General features: G+C 38.9%; 1 protein-coding gene across 6 annotated transcripts in view; it reads right to left on the minus strand.

The window, feature by feature from the left end:
* MTA3 (metastasis associated 1 family member 3) overlaps positions 1-21,052 on the minus strand; it is a 158,440-nt gene that overhangs the window by 9,709 nt on the left and 127,679 nt on the right. For 3 of the 6 annotated variants that reach the window (XM_082358174.1, XM_082358173.1, XM_082358176.1), the window contains exons 13-17: positions 18,779-18,930; positions 17,692-17,914; positions 10,173-10,259; positions 7,069-7,215; positions 3,270-3,498 (exon numbers count right to left, since the gene is read on the minus strand). In XM_082358174.1, coding sequence (XP_082214300.1) covers positions 3,443-3,498; positions 7,069-7,215; positions 10,173-10,259; positions 17,692-17,914; positions 18,779-18,930 — 665 coding nt within the window. In that variant the 3' untranslated portion in view covers positions 3,270-3,442. Of the gene's footprint in view, positions 1-3,269; positions 3,499-7,068; positions 7,216-10,172; positions 10,260-17,574; positions 17,915-18,778; positions 18,931-21,052 lie in introns of those variants that run through there. The other 3 variants (XR_014235116.1, XM_082358175.1, XM_082358177.1) reach the window with 2 other exon arrangements.

Here is a 21,052-nt window from a genome sequence, read left to right on the forward strand (position 1 = left end):
TTTCCTGTAATGACCCTTGCAGGTAAACAGAGACACTTATTGGGGAGGCCAGAGCTGGCTCTCACAGTTGACGGCCCTTGCGTAACTAACACAGACTTCAGTCACTCTTCTAAGACCTCCATATTGCTGAGAGGGTCTCAAACCTAGACTTCTTACAGGCTCACACACTAGCATTTTCCTCAGGGAGCAGGACAAGAGTATTCTCTGGAAGAAACTGTGATATTTATTAGTAAACCCAGCAATGGTCCCAGGGGTGGCCAATTTGGCATCCTTCCAGAATGTGTCAAAACACCAAGGTGGGGGCTTCCCTGGTGGCACAGTGGTTGGGAGTCCGCCTGCCAATGCAGGGGACGCGCGTTCGAGCCCTGGTCTGGGAGGATCCCGCATGCTGCGGAGCGGCTGGGCCCGTAAGCCACAACTGCTGAGTCTGTGCTCTGGAGCCCATGGGCCACAACTGCTGAGGCCCGCGCGCCTGGAGCCCGTGCTCTGCAACGGGAGAAGTCACCGCAATGAGAAGCCCATGCACTGCAGCAGAGAGTGGCCCCCGCTCGCCGCAACTAGAGAGAGCCGCGTGCAGCAGCAAAGACCCAACGCAGCCATAAATAAGTAAATTAAAAATAAATAAATTAATATATCTTTAAAAAAAAAAAACAAACACCAAGGTGTTGATTATTCACGCCTAAGGTACTTGGGCCTGTCTTCCTCTACAACCCTTGCTCCTATGGCTTCACAGTGTGAGAGAACATCCGCTGCCCTCAGAAAATGCTTCAGCAGTCCTTAAACTCTCCAGATATATTAGATAAGCTTCTATAATTGCTTCACATTCAATAAACTCTGGGCCATAACGATCCATTATAAAAACTGAAAAAGACCTGAAAGTGGCTTCCCTGGTGGCGCAGTGGTTAAGCATCTGCCTGCCCATGCAGGGGACACGGGTTCGAGTCCTGGTCTGGGAAGCTCCCACATGCCGCGGAGCAACTAAGCCCGTGTGCCACAACGACTGAAGCCCGCGTGCCTAGAGCCCGTGCTCTGCAACAAGAGAAGCACCACAACGAGAAGCCCACGCACTGCAACGAAGAGGAGCCCCCGCTCACCGCAACTAGAGAAAGCCCGCACGCAGCAACGAAGACCCAACGCAGCCAAAAATAAAAAAAATAAGAATCAATAAATAAATTTATTACAAAAAAAAAAAACCTCCAAGGTACTTTGATATATTTAATCAGGTTATAACATTATACCTTGGGACAGGAGACCAGAGGTGAGTCCAGGGGCACTCAGTGTTCTTCCATAAAAAATGGTTTAGTCTTTTGAAATGACATAAAAGTTTTGACAGAAGGCAGCCTGGGCCGAAGCATGCCTAGGAGCGCCATCAGCTGCTCCTGGCAGTCTATTTTTATTGGGATTTGTGAAGACAGCAGATGCAGTCCCAGAGCTCTCTCACTGGTACAATGGCCCTCACCACCGCCCATTTCCCAGGGTGGGAAACAAACAGTTGGAGCTGCTGAATCACTGATATCAGAAACAAGTCATCAAAAGGACAGTCTTCACACACCAGATCATAATATTATACTCAGAGGCATCCACATTAGATACCCTCCTTCATGGTATAAAGACATTTGAGAAATGATGTTACTCAATGCAGAAAACGAATAAGAAAAATAACGATCTGCAGTATACTCACATACCGCAGGGGAAATAAGCCAGAGGAGAGCAGATTGAAAAGAAGTTTATTGTACAATTCATCAACTTCCTCGCTCAGATGACCTGACTCTGTCCCACTGAAAACTCACCTCTCTTCTGAGCCTGTTCCTTTGGTTTTCCTGACACACTGAGTCCTGCTTCAGTAGTACCCTTGGGACAAAAGCCATGCCATCTCAGAGAAAGGTTAAGAGCACCTCCAGCTGATGCTCCCTTGGTCTGTATCACTACACAGCAGAAGCTATTCTCAAGGGTCCCCATTTGATAAAGATGGAGACATAGCAGGAAGTCCCCTTGTCCCTGTGCAGTGCCATGGAAGATCTGCTGATTGACCAAAACTCAAGCATCTTGACACCGGGTGGGGAGGGGGTCCCCGGGCATCTCCTTAGGGGGTCAGGAGAGGGTGAGAGATGCCTGTACAGCCCCTCTGCCCCTCTCATCTCTGGAGTCTTTTCTGACCCAGCCTTCACTCTGAAAAAGATTTCGCTGCCTCAGGATGATGGTGTTCCATCCCCTTTGCCATAGGGTCTCTAATCACAGGAACCTACAGGAAGCTGAATGAACCCTCTTTATAAACCTAATTTTGTCTTTAATACTCTTCTAAATAACTTAAGGGCAATTTTTCTTTATAGATACTGGCCCCTTTTATGTGCAAATATACATTGGAACATACCCATTTACCTTCAAGCAAATCCAAGAGTCATTTTTTTGAGAATCATACTTTTAGGTAAGAAATCAATATAATTATAAGGAAAGTACTGACATTTTATTTATATACAATTCACATATGACTACAAAAACTTTGGTTGATATTGTTAACAATTTTCAAAATAGAACATTAATAATAGTTCTTCGTTAAAGAGGGGACGGAATCTTAACACTTAATGAACACCTACTATGTGTCAGAGTCAATGCTGGGAATATCATATAACTTAATTAAAACACCTCTCACCTTTAAGTGATTGTGGCTTTTCTCTATTTCTTTTTTCTCCCCTCTCTCTGACACTAATATAGCTCCTATCCCCTAAGTTCCAGAAAAAGGAGGGGGTACGATATGGGCAGAGGAGCTTCACAGAGGCAGGAGATGGAGGTGACGGCTTTGATTAGACAATAATGGCTTACGCTTCGCAGTCTGAGCAAAGAAAAATACCCTCTACATTCCTCTCTACATTTGCAGACACAAACCCATCTCCAATACACAGAAAACAGAAACATCTCCCAGGTACATGCTGCACTCAACACACAGATCAGGGGTGCTTATTTACCCGGTGGAAACAACCTTAGACTTGGAGTTTATATCTCATCTCTGCTACTTGCTAGCAGTGTGACTTTGGGCAAATCCCTTCACCTCTTTGAGCTTCAGTTTTTTTCATTATTAAAATGCAGGTTATAACACCTACCTCATAAAGTGTTTGGAAGATGAAGTGGTATAAAGTAGGTGAAAATGTTTAATCATTATAACAACACCGTTAAGGCAAATGAAATCTGTACTTCACAGAAGAGGGAAAAAAAAAAACGTTAAGGAAACCAAGTGATTTACCCAAAGCCACATAGGAAATAATCAGAGAAGTCAGCAATTAATCCCTTCTGACTCTGAACAGTCAGATGTGCTTTTCTCCATGGCACAAATTCCATCTCCCCTGCTGCCCTCCCTTTTGGGCTCTCAGACATGGAAAGCAATGCCTCTTCTATCCCCACTGATCTCAGGGCCTTCTCTCTTCACAGCCACCTGGTGTTAGCCAAGTCAGCCAAATGTGGTAGATACTTGGTTTGCTGGCATTAGGAATGTCATCAAAGCATCTGTAAGTCAGAAAAGGAGACAGGATTTGGAAAGCACCACGATGGCATGTGGCACACCACTGGACCTACAGCCTGACAGGAAAGGCTGAAAGTAGGGGGACTGATATGGATCTGGGTAAGTCTACACTGACTCCAAAAAATGAGGCTTCTTATGTATGCAGGTTTTGTTTTTTACCCTAGGAATTTAAGCTCCATTAGGACAGTCACAGAGGTCTGTTTGTGGCTGAGTGCCACGGGTTAAGAGGACACAGAGTGCTGACTTCCAGCCCCCAGTCACACCAGGGCCTTTAAAGGACCAGGGCCAGGTGAAAGACAGTGACTTTCAGAAGATAAGAAGTAGCTGTCCATCCTCTTTTTTTTTTTTAATGTCAGGTAAAATCCTTTCTACCAGCAGAAATCCAGAGACTCTTTCCCCATTATGAAGACCCTCCAACTGAGGGTAGAGGCTGAGCAAAGGGGGCAAGCTGCTAAGAAGGGGACAGCTAAAGCTGAGAGACCTGGATATTTCAGTACAATCAGGCTTTGCTTCCAGTTAGATTAGTTCTGCCCACCAACATCCTGTTTGGTGTGCCCATCTGTCTGACATGCTGATAATTACAGCAGTGCTAATTGATTTTATTATTGGATCACACAGGGCAAGGCTCTTCCATGAATTTGTACCTATCAATTCCAGTGTATAATGGTATTAACTCTCCCATGAAAACTCACTATTAGCCTAACATTTTTTTCTAGTACTTTGAGTTCACCTTGGAAACTCACGTTAGTCAGGATCTTATATCCTGAGGAAACAAGAAACAGATGCATTATCCCAAGGAAAAGGTCCACTGGGAATACAAAAAATGGGGACATTTTCTAAAATATGTGTTTCTGTTCCACTGTTGCCTCTCAGCTCCACGTCCATCCACTTAAACTCAGCTTTGTGATTCTGGGTGGGGTTGGGACTCCGTAAATCCATTTCAACTTTGCCATCCAGATCCCTGTTGCACCAGCAGGGGGTGCCAGAGGGCACCTACAAGGCTGGGGGACGGCAAGAGACTTGCTCCTTCCTGTTCCTGCCAGTATCACCCCGAGGAGCAGCAGCAGTGTGTTTCAGGTCCCAGCTTTACTTCACACTCCCAGAACCAGCCTCATCACACTTCCTGAGTGATGCCAGCACCGACAGAGCGGCGCCCTTTCCTCGAGGGTCTGAGTTCCAGCTCCTTGGGCTTCTAGCTGTGATAACCCCAACTTGTCCCTTTTGCTCTCGCAGCTCTAGTGATGGTGGCTGTTTCCTGTCCCCCAGCCCATGCTCCCCATTTACCTATTCTGTCCTTCAATATCTGTCATATTGATTTCTGATATTACAGGAGCTGTTAAAATAACTTATGTAGTTTCTACCTTGCTGACTAATACAGCACGTTTGAGAGCCTCAACTTCATTTACAACAGTGGTTAAAAGAGCAGACTCTGAAATCAGTCACACCTGGATGGGAACCCCCAACCCATTTACGCAGTACTTGGTAACTCTGGAAGATCTAATTCACCTCTCTGGGTCTCATTTTTCTTAATCACTTTCATTTATTCAACTAACATTTACTGAGCACCCCCCAAGTTCCAGGCACTGTGCCAGGCAGTAGAGATACCATGTTATGCAAAACAGTTAAGTCCCCTGACCTGGAACCTTCTGTCAACGGAATCAGATGAGATAATGGAGGTAAGGCACATGTCATCAGCCTTCCTCTCTGTACCATGACAGGGGAGCAAAGACAAATGGGTCTTGAAAAAAGTGTAACAGCTAGGTCTCTTCAGAAAATGAGACAAGTGTCTTTTCCTCAACAAGGCTGAAGGTCTCAGTCAACATAACACCAGGGATTCGTTGTGTGCCCCCTGTCCATTCCTCCTGTTCAGAGCAGAGAAGCAATGACCTCGCAGCAGCATTCATTCAGAAGGAAATGGGACAAACAGCCCTAGAGAGGAAACACTACATAGTGGCATTTTTTAGAAATTCCAAAGAGACAGGTTCCTGTGACACAAGGAAAGAACAAAAGGAGCTGCAATGCAGGAGTAGGACTGGGGCCCAGAATGACCATGACGATGGGGTGTGAGTGGAGAAAGATAGTAGAAAGCTGCTGTTCCAACATCAGTCACAGCGAGAGTCTTTTTACCATAAAGAATATATAAATATCAAATAAACCAGAACTTACTTTCTGCAGTAGGACTATATACCTAGACAGTCCAGGGAGGTGATAAGATGGAAAAGAAAGATTCTTTATTCCATTTAAGCCTGAACCTAAAGGTCCCACGCTGTGGGCAAGGAAAAGCTGGAAAGAAATCCAATCTCCACAGTTTGACACAATCCTTCCTTGGACTTCTTCTGACTAGACATCAGGCATGTTGAGGCAAGGATGGCCGATGTTCTCATTAGCAAGGAAGTATTTCTGCAAGACTACTGTGTAGCTAAATTCTTGAAAGCACAGTGCCTGGAACATGGTGGGTGCTCAATAAATGTTAGTTGAATAAATGAAAGTGAAAAGAAAAATGAGACCTAGAGAGGTGAATTAAATCTACAACACATTGGTATCCTATAAATGCAAACTAAACTCTTCACCCTCAATTTTTTATTCATTTTGACATCACCATGACTATCAAAAGTCATACTGAAGGAAAATAACCATGGGAAATTATTACTAGAATGTCTATTCCACATCCTTGCTCTAGGGCTTCATTATAAATAATTTACTGTCACTGAAGGAATTTAGAGTCCCACAAGGCATGAAAAGCCTGGAGACAGTTTTATTCATAAATAAATGCCAACATTTAAACAATCAAGACAGCTTCAAACTCCAGGAGTTGAAATCAATACTGAATATTGAAATTCAATATTGAATATTGAAATCAACAATATATACTGCCTGGATGATTTGTTACACTTGTGTTTATAGTCTGAATGGGAAGATAATTCAGTTCCACCTGAAGAGCCACTACATGGCCAAGCCCAAGAGAAGTACTTTGGATAAGAGGTGATATTTCTCAGTTTTTCCATTTCAAACAAATTATTATCTTTGTATTTAAGACATCACCCATGCAATTCTTTTCATGACTCGTAGTACTCTTGAGCAATTAAGAAAATTTATAAGGTGAAAGAAGTCAGGGACAAATGCCAAATTCAAAATGATCCACAGAACACCGAAGAACCCCCAGACAGCACTGCTGTCTCAGACATAAGGCGAAATAATCCCTTCTGCTCAAGAAAACATAAATGAGCAGTGAGTGTGCATCACAGCAAGAGCATTATTACCCAGAAGAGGCAACCTGCTAAATACAGACTTCATTTCCAAACAAGCCTCCTAACAGGAAATGTGAACCAAAAGGTCCCTTCCGAGGAGATGGAGAAATGTCACTTGGCAACATGTCTTCCCTGTGGCCCATGGCAGCCTTCCCTCATATCTCCCTTCCCACACCGTTCAATCAGGGCGTAGAAGAACCTGTTTGTTACACATTCCTGGATGTGGCAGACAACACTCCGGAGCAGGCAAGGGCAGAGAAGCCCTAGCCTATGGGATCAGCCCCCAGAATTCCTGGGCTTACATACCATCCAGGCCATTGTGATGACTGTAGTTTCTTTTCCCCAAAATGCTCAGAGACGTGTGATTCGGGGTGGTTAGCATCCGCTTGGTGGTTGGGGTTTGTAGGCTTGGTGTAGATCGAATTACATTAGGTTTCTTCGAAGGATGGATCTCTGACAGGGGGAAGAAAGGTTTCTCAACTCAGAACATGGTATTAAAAATCTGTGTGCACTTACATCGGCTAATAGGCACACATCTTATCCTTACTTCTTAATGAGCTAAGAGCCAGTTCCTTATGAACCAGCTTATTTTCCCAAGGACTTGCATAATGAATCAACTTCAAGTGCTGTTACCATGGCTTTATTTATCAAAAGGGAGCTGGTTCTGCCCCTGCTAGCTGAAGCTCTGAGCTTCATGTTGTGAGTACAAGAAGAAAAAAAAAAAAAAAGCCACTTCAGAAGGTCACTTAAACATGAGATTTATGAGGGGAATAAGGCATCTGACTCTTCAAGGAATTAGATATTCAAAGGCTATCTGGAGAGGTAGCCTCAAAGAAAACTACCCTTGTGCTCCATCAAACCAGGAACACAGATAACATGTAGCACATCTGGTGTGTGAGAGCTTTCTGAAAAAACAGGATTCCTCTGGCTCTGCAACTAGGATATAGGACCAGGGTCAATCACTCCCAGCCAAAAACAATTTGATATAGATGAAATCTGACACCAAACTCCAAATACTAGAGTTAAGAAGTAGCAGAAGATGGGACTTCGCTGGTGGTCCAGTGATTTAAGACTCTGCACTTCCACTGCTGGGCCGTGGGTTTGATCCCTGGTCAGGGAACTAAGGTCTCGTGTGGCATGGCCAAAAAAAAAAAAGCAGCAGAAGAAAAACTTTGACGGAGGATATATCACAAAACTGTAATGTGCATGTGGTACATGTGTGTTTATGTGAAGTATGTTGTCAGTAGATGGACAGAAATTGCAACACTATAGAAATTGGATTTAAGGACCTCAGTCTATTACTAATACCAGGCAACCTCTTCTCTAAAGCTAAACCTGCTCACTGATTCTGAGTCACCACTCAACATGCCAATCATGCACAAGCCACCCTGTCTTCCCAGGTGAGGGCCAGGATATTAGCCTTATTTACTGAAATTTAGGGAGGGCTGTTAGGAGTATTGGTCTGGTCAAAATCCTACACTTGCTGAAATTTAGGAATGGATCAGGTACTAACCAAAACACGGTGCTGATTTTTTTTTCAACATGGTATTGAAGGTTTGCCAACCTCATATTTCATCACAACCTCCATACGCTATGCTCCATCAGGACCAGAAAACCTGCCTTCCCTGATCCGATTTTCAAGAGCCTTTGTTCATCTAGTTCTCTTGGCCTCATAAGGGGAAAAACATTCTTTTTCTATCTATTCAAATACTACCTATTTTTCAAGCTTGAGGTCAACTATTACTTTCTTCACATAAGTTGCCCTAACTCCCATCAGAAATAACTATCCCTTCCTCCAAGTGCCCAATGCTTATTACCTGTAATTCTTTTATAGGATCTAATCCTTTGCTCAATTGTTCTTACCTGTGTGCCTTCCCTGCTAGCTGAAGATTTTTGAGGGCAAGGTTGTATTCATCTTGGTGTTCCCCGCATCACTTAGTGAAGTGTCTTGTACATAGTAAATACTCAGAAATATGTTATATAGGGAAGTGGTTCAGTTAGTAAGGACAGCACTGCTTTGGGCTTATCTGGTAGAGACAGAAACCAATTTGCCCATAGCAGGAACACATAATTACCTATGGAAATGCTGACTAATACGCAATTATATTCTATTTTTTATGATCATAAACTTGCCCTTGCAAGGTGGGAGGGGCTTCTAGGATTAGGCCCTGCAAGGGAACACAGATAGCAAACTTCAAGGATTTGATCACCATGAGCTAGGTCGTCCCTGTGATAACCATGTGATATTTTGCGGGGCTATCAAAGCAACTCTTTAGGCCCTGAGGAATAAAACAGGAAATAAGGTGGCAAAGTAACATCAAAGAAGGAGCTATGCACTTCTGACTCCTAGGATGCTCTGATGAGGACCAGATAATATAGCAACTTTAAGGCTACACTTTGATTTTTAAAAGACTGGATGTCTTCAGTCTGAACACTTCACAAATATACATCTTTCTGACAGAGTAATAAGGTTCAATGCAACTCTGAGAACATACTTCACTTTTACTGAGAAGATGAAAAAGCAAGAATATTAGAAGCATAAAACCATGCCATTATAGCTTCTAGGTATAGTAGGAACCATTTTAGAAGTCATTATTTTGTAAATTATTTATCTTAAAACTTTCCAAAAAAAAAGGTTATTGCCTAGTAATTTTATACTATTCTTAATTATGATATTTCAAAATGTAAATGGAACCATCATCTTTGGCGACTTCCAAGTTAAATAACATGATAAAAACCAGAAAGCAATACTAATGCTTTCCTTTCAAGTAACCTTAATTGGCACATTAAAACTATAAATATTGTTTAAAGGTGGGTTAAAAGCCAGTTTTATCTGTTTTTAAAAAAAAAAAGGTAAATAAACCAATCTTTCTCTATTTAAGGGAAGGGGTGAGGTGGGTCTGAAATAGTGGAAGGATCTAAATAAAAATAATAAGAATATTCATCCTTAATTTTATAACAACCTAGAATGGTGACAGATGGTAATTAGAATTATCACGGTGATCATCCTGTAATGTGTATAAATGGCACATCACTATGTGGTGATCCTGAAACTAATATAACATTGTAAGTCAATTATACTTCAGTTAAAAAAAAATATTCATCCTCTAATAATTTAGTGATTCTTATTTTCCTTTTTGCTTAATCTGTATTTATATCCATAAATATACATTACATTTTTATTCAATGATATTTTTGGAAAAAGTAAACCTATCTATAACTCTGTATGTTTTGTGTGTGTTTTGGTAATAAAAATAAGTTTCTGAAATAAAATAAATTGACTATACATATGAAGGTATCCAATTGCAGCTACTTGAAAGGCTTGCATTTAATTTAGGTATGTCAATTTTGAATAGCCAATTATAAGATACAGAAATTGTCGAGTTTTTCTTCTATTAGGAAATACCCACCTAAATACCCAATGATACATGCCAAAGGTTTCCTAGTGCTTTTGCTTTTCAGTGGACTTCCAGATAGGTCCGCATGTCTGTCTGCATCTGAGGAGAGAGAGAAACACGGAGACAACCAATGAGGCTGATTTCTCTGCCTATGCTACATACACCGCAGAAATAAAATGTGCAAGTGGAAAACAGTGCAAAAAATCCGCCAGATTCCTCCATAATTTCCTTTGGGGCTTAAGAAAACCGTTTTTAGTTCTGGTTCAAATTACTGAATGGGATTTTACCTGGAGAATACTCACTTTAAAGTCCCTTATGAATGTAGCTAACACACATCTTACACCCACATGCTTTCTTTCTGTGTGAGATCATCTGTAAAATAGCCATGGCATTTCTACATTATAGTAGAAAAACTTCCATGAAGTATGAGGTGTTATCAGTCCTAATGGAAGATAAATCTGGCATGGAAGACAAAAATGACAGCTGACAAAGGCAACACACTTGACCATCCCTGACCTAGATGAGAGTGGGTCTCTGTGGAGGAGTCTTCATCTATCGCGATTAAATTCAATTCCATTAGATTAGAGCTTCCCAAAAGTAAAAATGGGTCATTTGGTTTTATCACTAGTTTTCTATCCTTCATTTCCTACTACTATGATGTTATTAGTGCTGAGATTTAAAAGGTTACCTGTATGCAGACAGGTATTTCACCCAATAGTCAGAACAGTAAAATACTGTGATGGATATTAGTTCATAGAGGTCACATCACATTCCTCATACCCTACCATAAAACAGTTCAGACAGAGAAAAATAAAGCACACAACACAAACACTCTCTGCGTTTTAATTAGCTGTCATTAGATGGAAGAGTAGATGTGAAACATGGTTGCCTGTCATACCAAAGAGTTAAGCTGTAGAGTCTGAAGCAACAGAAACAATGTGTATTGAAATGTGTTTTAAATTTGCAGATACTGTCATAAAGCTTAACAGAGTAGCTTTAGCAGATATGATTCTGCTATGTTTATGCCTTTTCCCACCTTCACATTTTTGACAAAAATGTCCTACAGATTTTCTGTGGCCGAGACCACATTTCTAGGCCTACATACAGGAAATTTTCTTTGACATCCACAGGGATTCTCTGCACTATTAATGTTAAAATGTATAATTCAATCTGGAACTTCAAATGATTTAAAACTAAAAATTAACTTTTTCATTAGCTCTAGCCCTCTCAACAAGGAAACTCTTTTCCAATAACTATTAAACAGGAAAAGGTGGGAAAGCAGCATTTAAAAATATTGAAATAGACAAAGCACAAACTGCAGACAGCCTGGAATCTGAATATATATCCCAAGCACTGGCTAATTACTATGCAACCACTGACAACTATAAATGGTCCAGTTTCTTTTCCTCCTACTCAGCTGATTTCCTTTGAGCAAAACAAATTACTAAGCTATGAAGCTTTTCACCTGTTGTGGAATAATAGTGAAGATACAGTCAGAAATATAATAAACATATTTTGGAGGAGCAATCTAAACAAACATTAAAAAGCAGCCCAAACCCTGCAAGGATCAAACACCTGTCAAATCACTGTGTGCTAACAGTAATAATTCCTTCCTCATATTACTAATTCACCTAAAATTCAAGTTCTACTTAGGAAGAGGACAAGAGAAGAAATTTCTTTTCTATTAATAAAATAAAGCTTGAGTGACTCATCTTAGTATTTGCTCAATGTTTTGGACAAAAACCATTACTGTATTACTAGTAATAAGATTAACTTTGCTCTTTATTCCACTCTATAAGGCCCAAAGGAAAACTGCCAATGTGACTTCAAGTGATGAACTCCCACATGACTGTTACCTTGACAATAATCAACAAACCCATCAAAGGAGTCACCAACACAATACCCATAGACATTTCACTTTATATTAATCTGCTTTTAATTTCTCACTAAATTAGTAGGATTAATTATGTAATGTTCCAAGTGAGAATTTACAGAGCACTTGAGTGGGAGATCAAAGCTTTTTAGAAGGATCCGTACTTCATCAATCTTCATTATGTTTTATAGGAAGTAGTTGGTGGCAAGAACTATCAGTCTCAACTGTGAATAAATTAGGATGAAAGGTGGATGCTAAGACTACTGCATGACTGTTTACAATAAAAATTGCATCCATTCAGTGATTATACTGAATATAAATAGAAAAATATAGTTTCTGTCCGGAGGAAATGATAATAAACATAGATGATCAGGTCCACATTTGAGTTGGTTAAAAAGAATCCTGGTCTGTACTCAAGACCAGGCCAGTGGTACCTTGCTCTCAAATTATTCACCTAACTATATTTAAAGAGATAATTAATTAGTACCCATTAAAAGCACACAGGTAAATAAAGCAACCTGAGAAATGCCCGAAGAAACCAGAAGGAATCAAAATCTGGCCAGAGGGAGAGCATTTTCACCTCACTCGACTGGCTTGACTGAGCACGAGGCGTATTTCCCTGGCCTCCTAGAGGATGAGCTGTATCTCCCTGAGGTAAACCTGGAAAAAGTTACCTTTTTTTTGCAACTCATGGCTATCTTTCTAAAATGTTTTGGAAATATTAGAGGGGAAAATAAAACAGAAAACTTGCAAAAAGTACATACTGAATTAAAATTCATAAAAATATCTCACATGGGCCTTCAAAATTGCTATCAAAGTAAAACCATCCATAGAATTTTCTTATAGGAATTATAAAGGCATTTCTAAACAAGACATAAAACGCATGTGCCATTAAAAAAATTTTTTTAAAAAGATAAATTCAACTACTTAAAAAAATCTGCTTGGCAAATACAACATCAACAAAATCAAAGACAAAATGGGGGAAATATTTGCATTACAGATCAAGAGCTAACTTCCTTAAAATATAAAAAGTTCCCACAAGTCAGTAAGACTTTTAATAGAAAACAGGCCAGGGGCAAAAACAGTTGACAAAAAAGGAAATACAAATGGTTGTCAAATATATGCAAAATTTTCTACCTCATTCAAAATGAGAAATGCAAGCTAATATAACTTACATGTCACCTGTCAACTAGTTAAGGGTTTCAGAGATGGATAACACTGCTGGCAAGGTTCTAGAGAAACAGGCACTCTCTAGACAATGTGGTGGGAGTGTAAATCATAGTTTTTCTGAGGGCAACTGGGCAGTAACTATCAAAATTCAGAATGGAAGTTGCTTGACACAGATGTTTTACTTTTAGGGATTTAACCTGTAAGCTACATGCACATTTCATACATCAGTCTTAAATGATACCTGTATATTTGTTGCAACATTACTTGTAATAGAAAGGGATTGGAAACAACCTAATTTTTTTTTAAATAGGAGAAGTACTGGCTCAAGTACAAAATAGACTATTATGCAGCTGATAAAAAAAGGAGGTGGGACTTCCCTGGCAGTCCAGTGGTTAAGACTCCGCGCTTCCAATGCAGGGAGCACAGGTTCAATCCCTGGTCGGGGAACTAAGATCCTGCATGCCACGTGGCCAAAAATAAATACATATACTTAAAAAAAAAAAGAAAGAAAATCACCCCCACACACACAAAAAAAGAGGATGTATCTCTCAATGTACTGGTATGGAATGGCCTCCAAGATACGTTAAGTAAAAAAGGCAAGGTGCAGAACAATGTAGGCATTAACGTCTGTACAAAAACAAAAAATACACCTACTTAGTTTCTTAGAGATACACAGGATGTCTCTGGATACTTTAGACACTGATGACAATGGTTACCTCTAAAAGAGGTAGGAATGGGAATGGCGGTAAGATCTGTAACCACTTTTGTACCTTTAAAAACATTTTAAGTATCCATTCAAAGACAAATTTTTATTAAAATAATAAACTACCAAAATAAACAAGCCAAAACTGTTCTCCTAATGTTAGAACTTAAAATTTCACAAAACTTTATACAATTATCAACAGTAACTTTCACTGAGAAACCTCTAGAAAACTCATAAAATATATAAGTTTCCTTTGAATATGGGCCCTTGGGATAATACTTCTGAAGTCGATTTAGCATCTTCAAACAGAAAAAAAGGGCTCCAGGTATCCCTTGAAAACATTCATACTGGGGAATGGTGCTGTCATTCAAGTCTCGTGTGTTATCAACTCAGAAACTACTTAATTATCCATGCAAGCTACAGAGGGGGCAGGTAAGTCATTTGGATCCATTTCTCTGGGGACTTTTGCTTCATCTCTGAAATGCTGCTAATATACTACTTCTACTTAACCTCAGTCTCTGGATCTTGAGTTTCAAATAGAAGCCCTGTGCTCAACAGGTGTTGGGTGATTTTACAGATCTTTGACAAGTCAGTCATCCAGTAACTCAGTGGTAAAGTCTCATGATAGTAACAAAGGAGGAAAACCATCATTATATTATGGCTGTTTTTAATGAGGGGAGGGGTGTCAAGGGGAAGCAGGGGGAGGCTGTCTGAAACCTGATGCTGTTACAACCATGCAATTGGTCTGCAAATCTTGTCAAGGACATCGTACTTTTCTTTATGCAACGTTTTGGGTTTTGGTCTAGCAATCCATTTTTATTAAGCACTATCTACATGGTAGAACTGGCTCAGGCACTGTACTGTTAGCAATTTTTAGCATGGACTTACATATTTACATATAAAGGTATATCATTCAAATAAATAGGTATTTGGGATTTGGTTTTAACAGTCATTTTTTACATCTATATCTATAAAACACATGTTGGTCATAGTGTATAGTTATTTCAAGTTTTAAAAAATTTTTTAATAGGAAATATATTCCCATGACTTTTTAATAGGAAATATATTCCTATGACTCAAAATTGAAAAAGTTTAGAAGGATGAATAGCGGTAAGTCTCCTTCCCACCCTTTTCCCTCAGCCTCCCAGTTTCCCTTCCCAAAGATATTACTTCTTACATTTTCCTGCGATACTTTATGGATATGCAAACAAAGATTCCCCTGCGTACTATACTGTATTCCTTAACACCAGTTTCTTAATGAAAATAAAGGCCAGAGAGCGCTGCTGTAACAAATTAAAAAAAAAAAACTTCCTCTAAACAAGGATTAACTTGTAAGTCGAGATCTGAAAGTTATGACTATGCTCTCCCCCATGTAACTGAGAATTTATCTCCTCAGCTCCCCACTTCTTCACTCTTCTGTAGTCTGACACCCCATCAACTCTGGCTGTGATACTGGCTGTGATGTTGCTGCCAAGGCCAGGAGCCATGGAAGGGGTCAACTTCTACACTTCTTATAAGAGGAAGAGTCTCAAGTTCACAGGCAAAACTAGTTTCCTTTTCCAATATTATAAAGAATTATTCTAAATGCATTAATTGGAGCTCTTGATCCATCAATATCTTTAGAATTACAAACTTTCACCTGATCTGAAAGTCATTCATCATCACGGTGATTCTTAACTTTTTGGGGGAGGGACAGGGTCACCACTGCCTTTGAGAAACCAAGGAAAGCTTACCAAAAAAAAACAAAACAAAACAAACAAAAAAACAAATACAGCTTTAACCTCCCCCTGGACCATAAACATGGTTGCATACAGACATTGGGTTATTAACACCTAATCTTGCTAACAAGCCAAGATCAAGGAATCTGCTAAAGAGGTTGTGACAAGGTACAAATATAAGAAGGGAGACGATAATGCAAGAAGCAATTAGATGCTAGGAAAAGAGTTCATTAGCTGCTTGCTGGGTGGGGGGACTGGGACTGAGTAGGTGGCTGCTGAAACTTTATAGTTTTAAATTTCAAGGTAAAATTATTCTGAGAATCTGATTCTATGTGTAACTTGACCAATGAAGCTAAATAAAAAATGCTCCTTGGCTCTCATCACGACAAAGGAGTCTGTTCTTTTATTATCATTATTATAGCTATATGTTTGTAGAAATAAAATACAGGTAATTTAATCTCGACCCTTTTTTAGTAGCATGGCCTTTTAACTGAGAAAAATTAAAATAAGGTGACACAAAAACATACTTCATTGAAGAATCATCAAAATAAAGGCAATTTGCAAATTAACTGAGAAATTAACAGAAGCTTAATGAGAAACAGAAGCTTCCTCAGAAGCCAATTTAGTTGGTGATAGTTTCTTTTCCATTCATAGCAACAGAGATGATCCTGGAGCCTGGCCAATTTTAATGGAAGAATTTCATTCACTTTCTTTCTCATTTCTCATGTTTTTTATTTTTTATATTTAAGAAATTATATATAAATGTGTATGTTTTAAACCAGCTAAGCCGTTTATTCATGGATATAAATATTTTCTAGTTCCTTAAAATGGTAAGAAAGTGATAACATAAATCCATGAACTCAGAAATGCTAGCACAAAACCTCAACATACATGCCTAAGTTCTCACATATACATGAGTTTCATGTAGCTAAGTTTCCCCTCCATGGGATGCAGAGATTACTTCCAATTTCTACTCACTTTACAAAGCACTTTTCTTCTTCTTATAAAGCTTTTACCTGTAAGTTTTAAAGCCCTTCAACTGTTCTGTTGAAAATTATCTTTAGGAACAAAAAACACTTTTCAATCATCACTCCTTTTACAGATACCCTCTTTAAATCAAAATGGAACATCTCATAATAAGAAATTTCTTATCTCACAGATAGAGTTACCTACTGAACGTCTTTAAGATTTCCTACCTGTTAAGCCAGACAGCTAGTTTTCTCATCCCATAGGGAAAAAAAGTTGCATGGCTCTAACATGCTAAACAGGAAATGTAACTAAAAGTAGCAAGACTAGAATCAGAGTTCACACACAAATTATGGACACATTTAGGGGTACATGGTAATAACAGAACAACCTGCAATTCATCGGTACATATGACCTTTGTTCTAACAACAACAAAAAAACATAAGCAAGACTGAATGTGTTGATAATGAGTAATAAAGTCATGTAAATGTTATGTAGTAATGTATATGATTATGAAATGGAAACCAAATTGGACAAATAGAAAGAATGCTCAACCACAAATTCAGGCACTAGCTTGCAAAAATTAAATGTGTTTTTCAGAAAATTCACCCAAAAAACTTTAAAATTCATTTATAATTTGCTAAATCTTCTAATTTGTTATGAAACACTGTGAATTTCCAGAATATTGTATGATAATTGTAAAAGGTTTGTGGGAAATTGAGAAGTTTACAAAGACATACAATTTCTCATTAGTGTAAATTGGCAAATTTTATTCTACCTTATAGGTAAAAATCCCTCTTCGATAAGGGCTTTCAGGTAATTCCATCACAAAACCCCACTGGATAGGATCACCTCCCACCAATCTTTTGCTGAGCACTGCTTTCTCATAAAGACTGCAGAAGTTTCAATGTTTTCAGGTTGGCATTATACAAATGGCAGCAGACAAAACAATGTTAAAAAAAAAATAAACCAAATAAAAGGCTGTACACAAGAACTTATGTTTATTGCAAACAAAAACAAAAACAAAAAGAGAGAGAGAGGGAAAGAGAGGAAATGGTCAGAAGCACAACATATAAGGTTAAGAATTTAAAAGCATCTTACATTCTGCCCTAATGGCAGCATAATTAATAGGAACAAACGGCCGTCTTGCTGCCTGCCGCAGCCGGAGGGTATTTTTGCAGACCTGACGAGCAAATTTTGTGAAATATGTAGTGTGAAGGAAGAAAGCTTGACGGGTCTTCACTGCAGACTTTGGGCTCCCAGTGTTTCGGACCGGCATGCCCTGCATGGCCTGGCGAGACATGTGACTTCGAACTCGAGGGTCCTATAAAATCAGACACCAACAAACATGTAAAGAACAGAACTTGTCAAAATACAATACTCCTTGCATCCTGTTCAAAGAAAAGCGCAGTTTTTAAGTCTTTCACTGAAGAATCGATAACTTATTACGGGAGAGAGAATTTAAAAGTATGTACTTTGGAGTAGGAGGTGGGGAGTAGAGAAGGAAACTGGGTGGAAGTAAGGGTGTCTGTGATCCTATATTTTTCTTCTCCTAAACTGACCTTAACAATCCAAAATCACATTCACAACAGTAAAAAATTGCCAGGGGAGAGACTATTTTTTTTAAAAAAATATTGAAGGGGGTCCTTAAATCTTGTTAGCTCCCAAAAAGAACACCCTCCCTCTGGTAGACGTAGGTGCTTGATATCTGCCATCTATGAGAATTTTACCAAAATCATATTTTAACTGTTGTTCACCTCAAGATTGAGTCCATGCCTTCTTGTCTCTCCTATGATAGCCCAGGGACAGAAAGAATGCTCAGTTTGTACTTATTACCTTATGCAATAAAACACATTTTCAACAGTACTGAAAGGTTGCAAACTGTTTCCAAAAAAGCCATTAAAACCAGTATTTAATCTGTAAGCTCTCTACTCATGCTAACACCTCCCACACACATTATTCTTCTTCTGAGTAATCTCTCAAGACCGATATTTTGAATACCTGAAAAAATTGGATTTGTCCCTGCCCCTCTCTCCATACCCACCCTCAACGTTTCAGTACTACGTTTAGCTATAATAGTTTTGTTTGTTTTTAACTTATCCTATATTGTACTTCTGTTTCCAAGGAATGATCCAGGCGCTGAAAAACACTACATTTCTCAACACTAAAAAGACTATTGCTTGTGTACCTCTGTAGCTGGGCTGGGAGGTAACTTCTCCTCTTCCGACTGGGTGGGCATTTTCAGGCCTCCGTATTTTTTCCAATAGAGCCAACAAGTTGCACATAACCTACACTGCATATTAGGTGGGCCCCAAGAATACCACTGATGAGACTGTGTAGCTAAAGACGGAGGAAAAATAAGAAAAAACAAAGAATGCGACATAACTTGTAATATCAATACACATATGGTCAAATATTTCAAAAATATTCCAAATCTTTAGTTTACAATGTTATTTTTCTTCTTCCAGTTTACCCGACAAACAGGAAAGTCTAATACATGTATGTATTTTTCAAGTGAGAATTCATTAAACCATTTATTTCTACAGATATCAAGTGCCTGTGGCCCTTACTAAGAGGGGCCATTAGGTGAAGTGCCCTATATTATACATGCTGCTGCTGAAGGAGTTTTTGTTGGTTCATTAAAAACATTTTGTACAGTATTAAATATTAAAAATATTGTGTACATTTCTGGAAATAAGTTATCAGAAAGGTATTATTAAACTAAATCCAGGTTTTCAAACCTGGGGTTCAGAAACTACCTCAGGGTTTAAAGTGCTTAGAGGGACCCCTCAGATAAAGGTAGAAGTCTGACAGAAACAGGTATCTGTTTTCCATTCCTTTATTTTAATCAATAGATAAAATAATTATTTTACTTTTTCTCTCTTTAAAAACAGAATCCTTTTCCAGACTGTAAGTCCCCGTCAAGTGAGCATGTGTAGCCAAAATCACGGCATGCTTAAGACCTGATAGCTCGATTGATTCATTCCTGAGCTAAACACTACAAACCTGTGCTATTTTGCTCTGAAGTTTAAAATACTGCCATATAACATTTAAAAGTATTCCCACAATGGATCTGAAGTTTAAGACAGAAAACACTGATGATGAACACTAAGTTAATAAGGTACATAAAATTATGATTCTGTAAGTTTGCCTAGGAATATCCTTCCCTTGATCTGTAAGTTACCTTTATCAGGTCAAAACGTTCAAACAGCACATCAGAGTGTCAACTAACACTTCATAAACCAATGTCAAAAAGAGAAGATATAGTGATCATTATAGTCAAACTATCTCTTAGTTTGTTGAAAATGATACTGTGAACCCATCATGTATTATTTTGGGAGGACTCCTTGCAAATAGCAGCCTAAAAACCTTTCCTCTTGTAATTTAAAAACAAATAGTAAAATAAGTTGATTTTTTTTTAAAAACACAAATTTTAAGAATTCTAAATATTAGGCATGGGCCTATTTTGGATTCTGAATATAAAATTTCACTCATATTTAAATATACATTTTCACCCAAATTAATCATGACATGTCATTTTAGTATGTCAACAAATGCCTTTGTCTTTATACAATTAACTCAAATTCAATTGAAGTGACAAATAGAAAACACCAAATTCTATCTTTCTATAAAGATAAATCTTATATGTATATTATAGTAAGATACACTTTATAATAGATATTTAATACATGGACCTAAAAATACTATAAAATTAAAATTGCTTATTTGTCACACACACATAAAAATGGTGAAATAATTATTTAAAGGGATATGTGAGACTACATATAACATGAAAGGGGTTTGTAAGGCAAAAATAAGACACATTAAGCTACTACCACTTGTCTGCAGGATTCTTCTTATTTTCATTTAAATATAAATGAAGTTCAAAATCTAATTGCCAACTCAAAAACAGTTATGCAATCCATGTAAAATTCTGACCAAAAGAATCTACTTTTCGGGCTTCCGTGGTGGCACAGTGGTTAAGAATCTGCCTGCCAATGCAGGGGACACGGGTTCGAGCCCTGGTCTGGGAAGATCCCACATGCCGCAGAGCAACTAAGCCCCATGCGCCACAACTACTGAGCCGGCGCTCTAGAGCCCGAGAGGCACAACTGCTGAGCCCGCATGCCACAACTACTGAAGCCCACGTGCCTAGAGCCCTTGCTCTGCTCCCATCCACCGCAATGAGAAGCCTGCACATCGCAACAAAGAGTAGCCCCCACTCGCTGCAACTAGAGAAAGCCCGCACACAGCAGCGAAGACCCAACGCAGCAATAAATGAATAAATAAATATTTATTTATTTATTTATTTATTTAAAAAATCTAATTTTCCACAGAGTGTTTCCCTTTGTTCTCCCATAGTGCAGAAAATGGTTAGACATGTGCTATTTCTATGAAGATAGCAATCTCCCTGGCTCACACCTTCCTTGGTTGCAGGAAAGATAATTATATGATTTGGCTT

The sequence above is a fragment of the Balaenoptera borealis genome, assembly GCF_965194805.1.
Source record: "Balaenoptera borealis genome assembly, chromosome: 15".
NCBI lineage: Eukaryota > Metazoa > Chordata > Mammalia > Artiodactyla > Balaenopteridae > Balaenoptera > Balaenoptera borealis.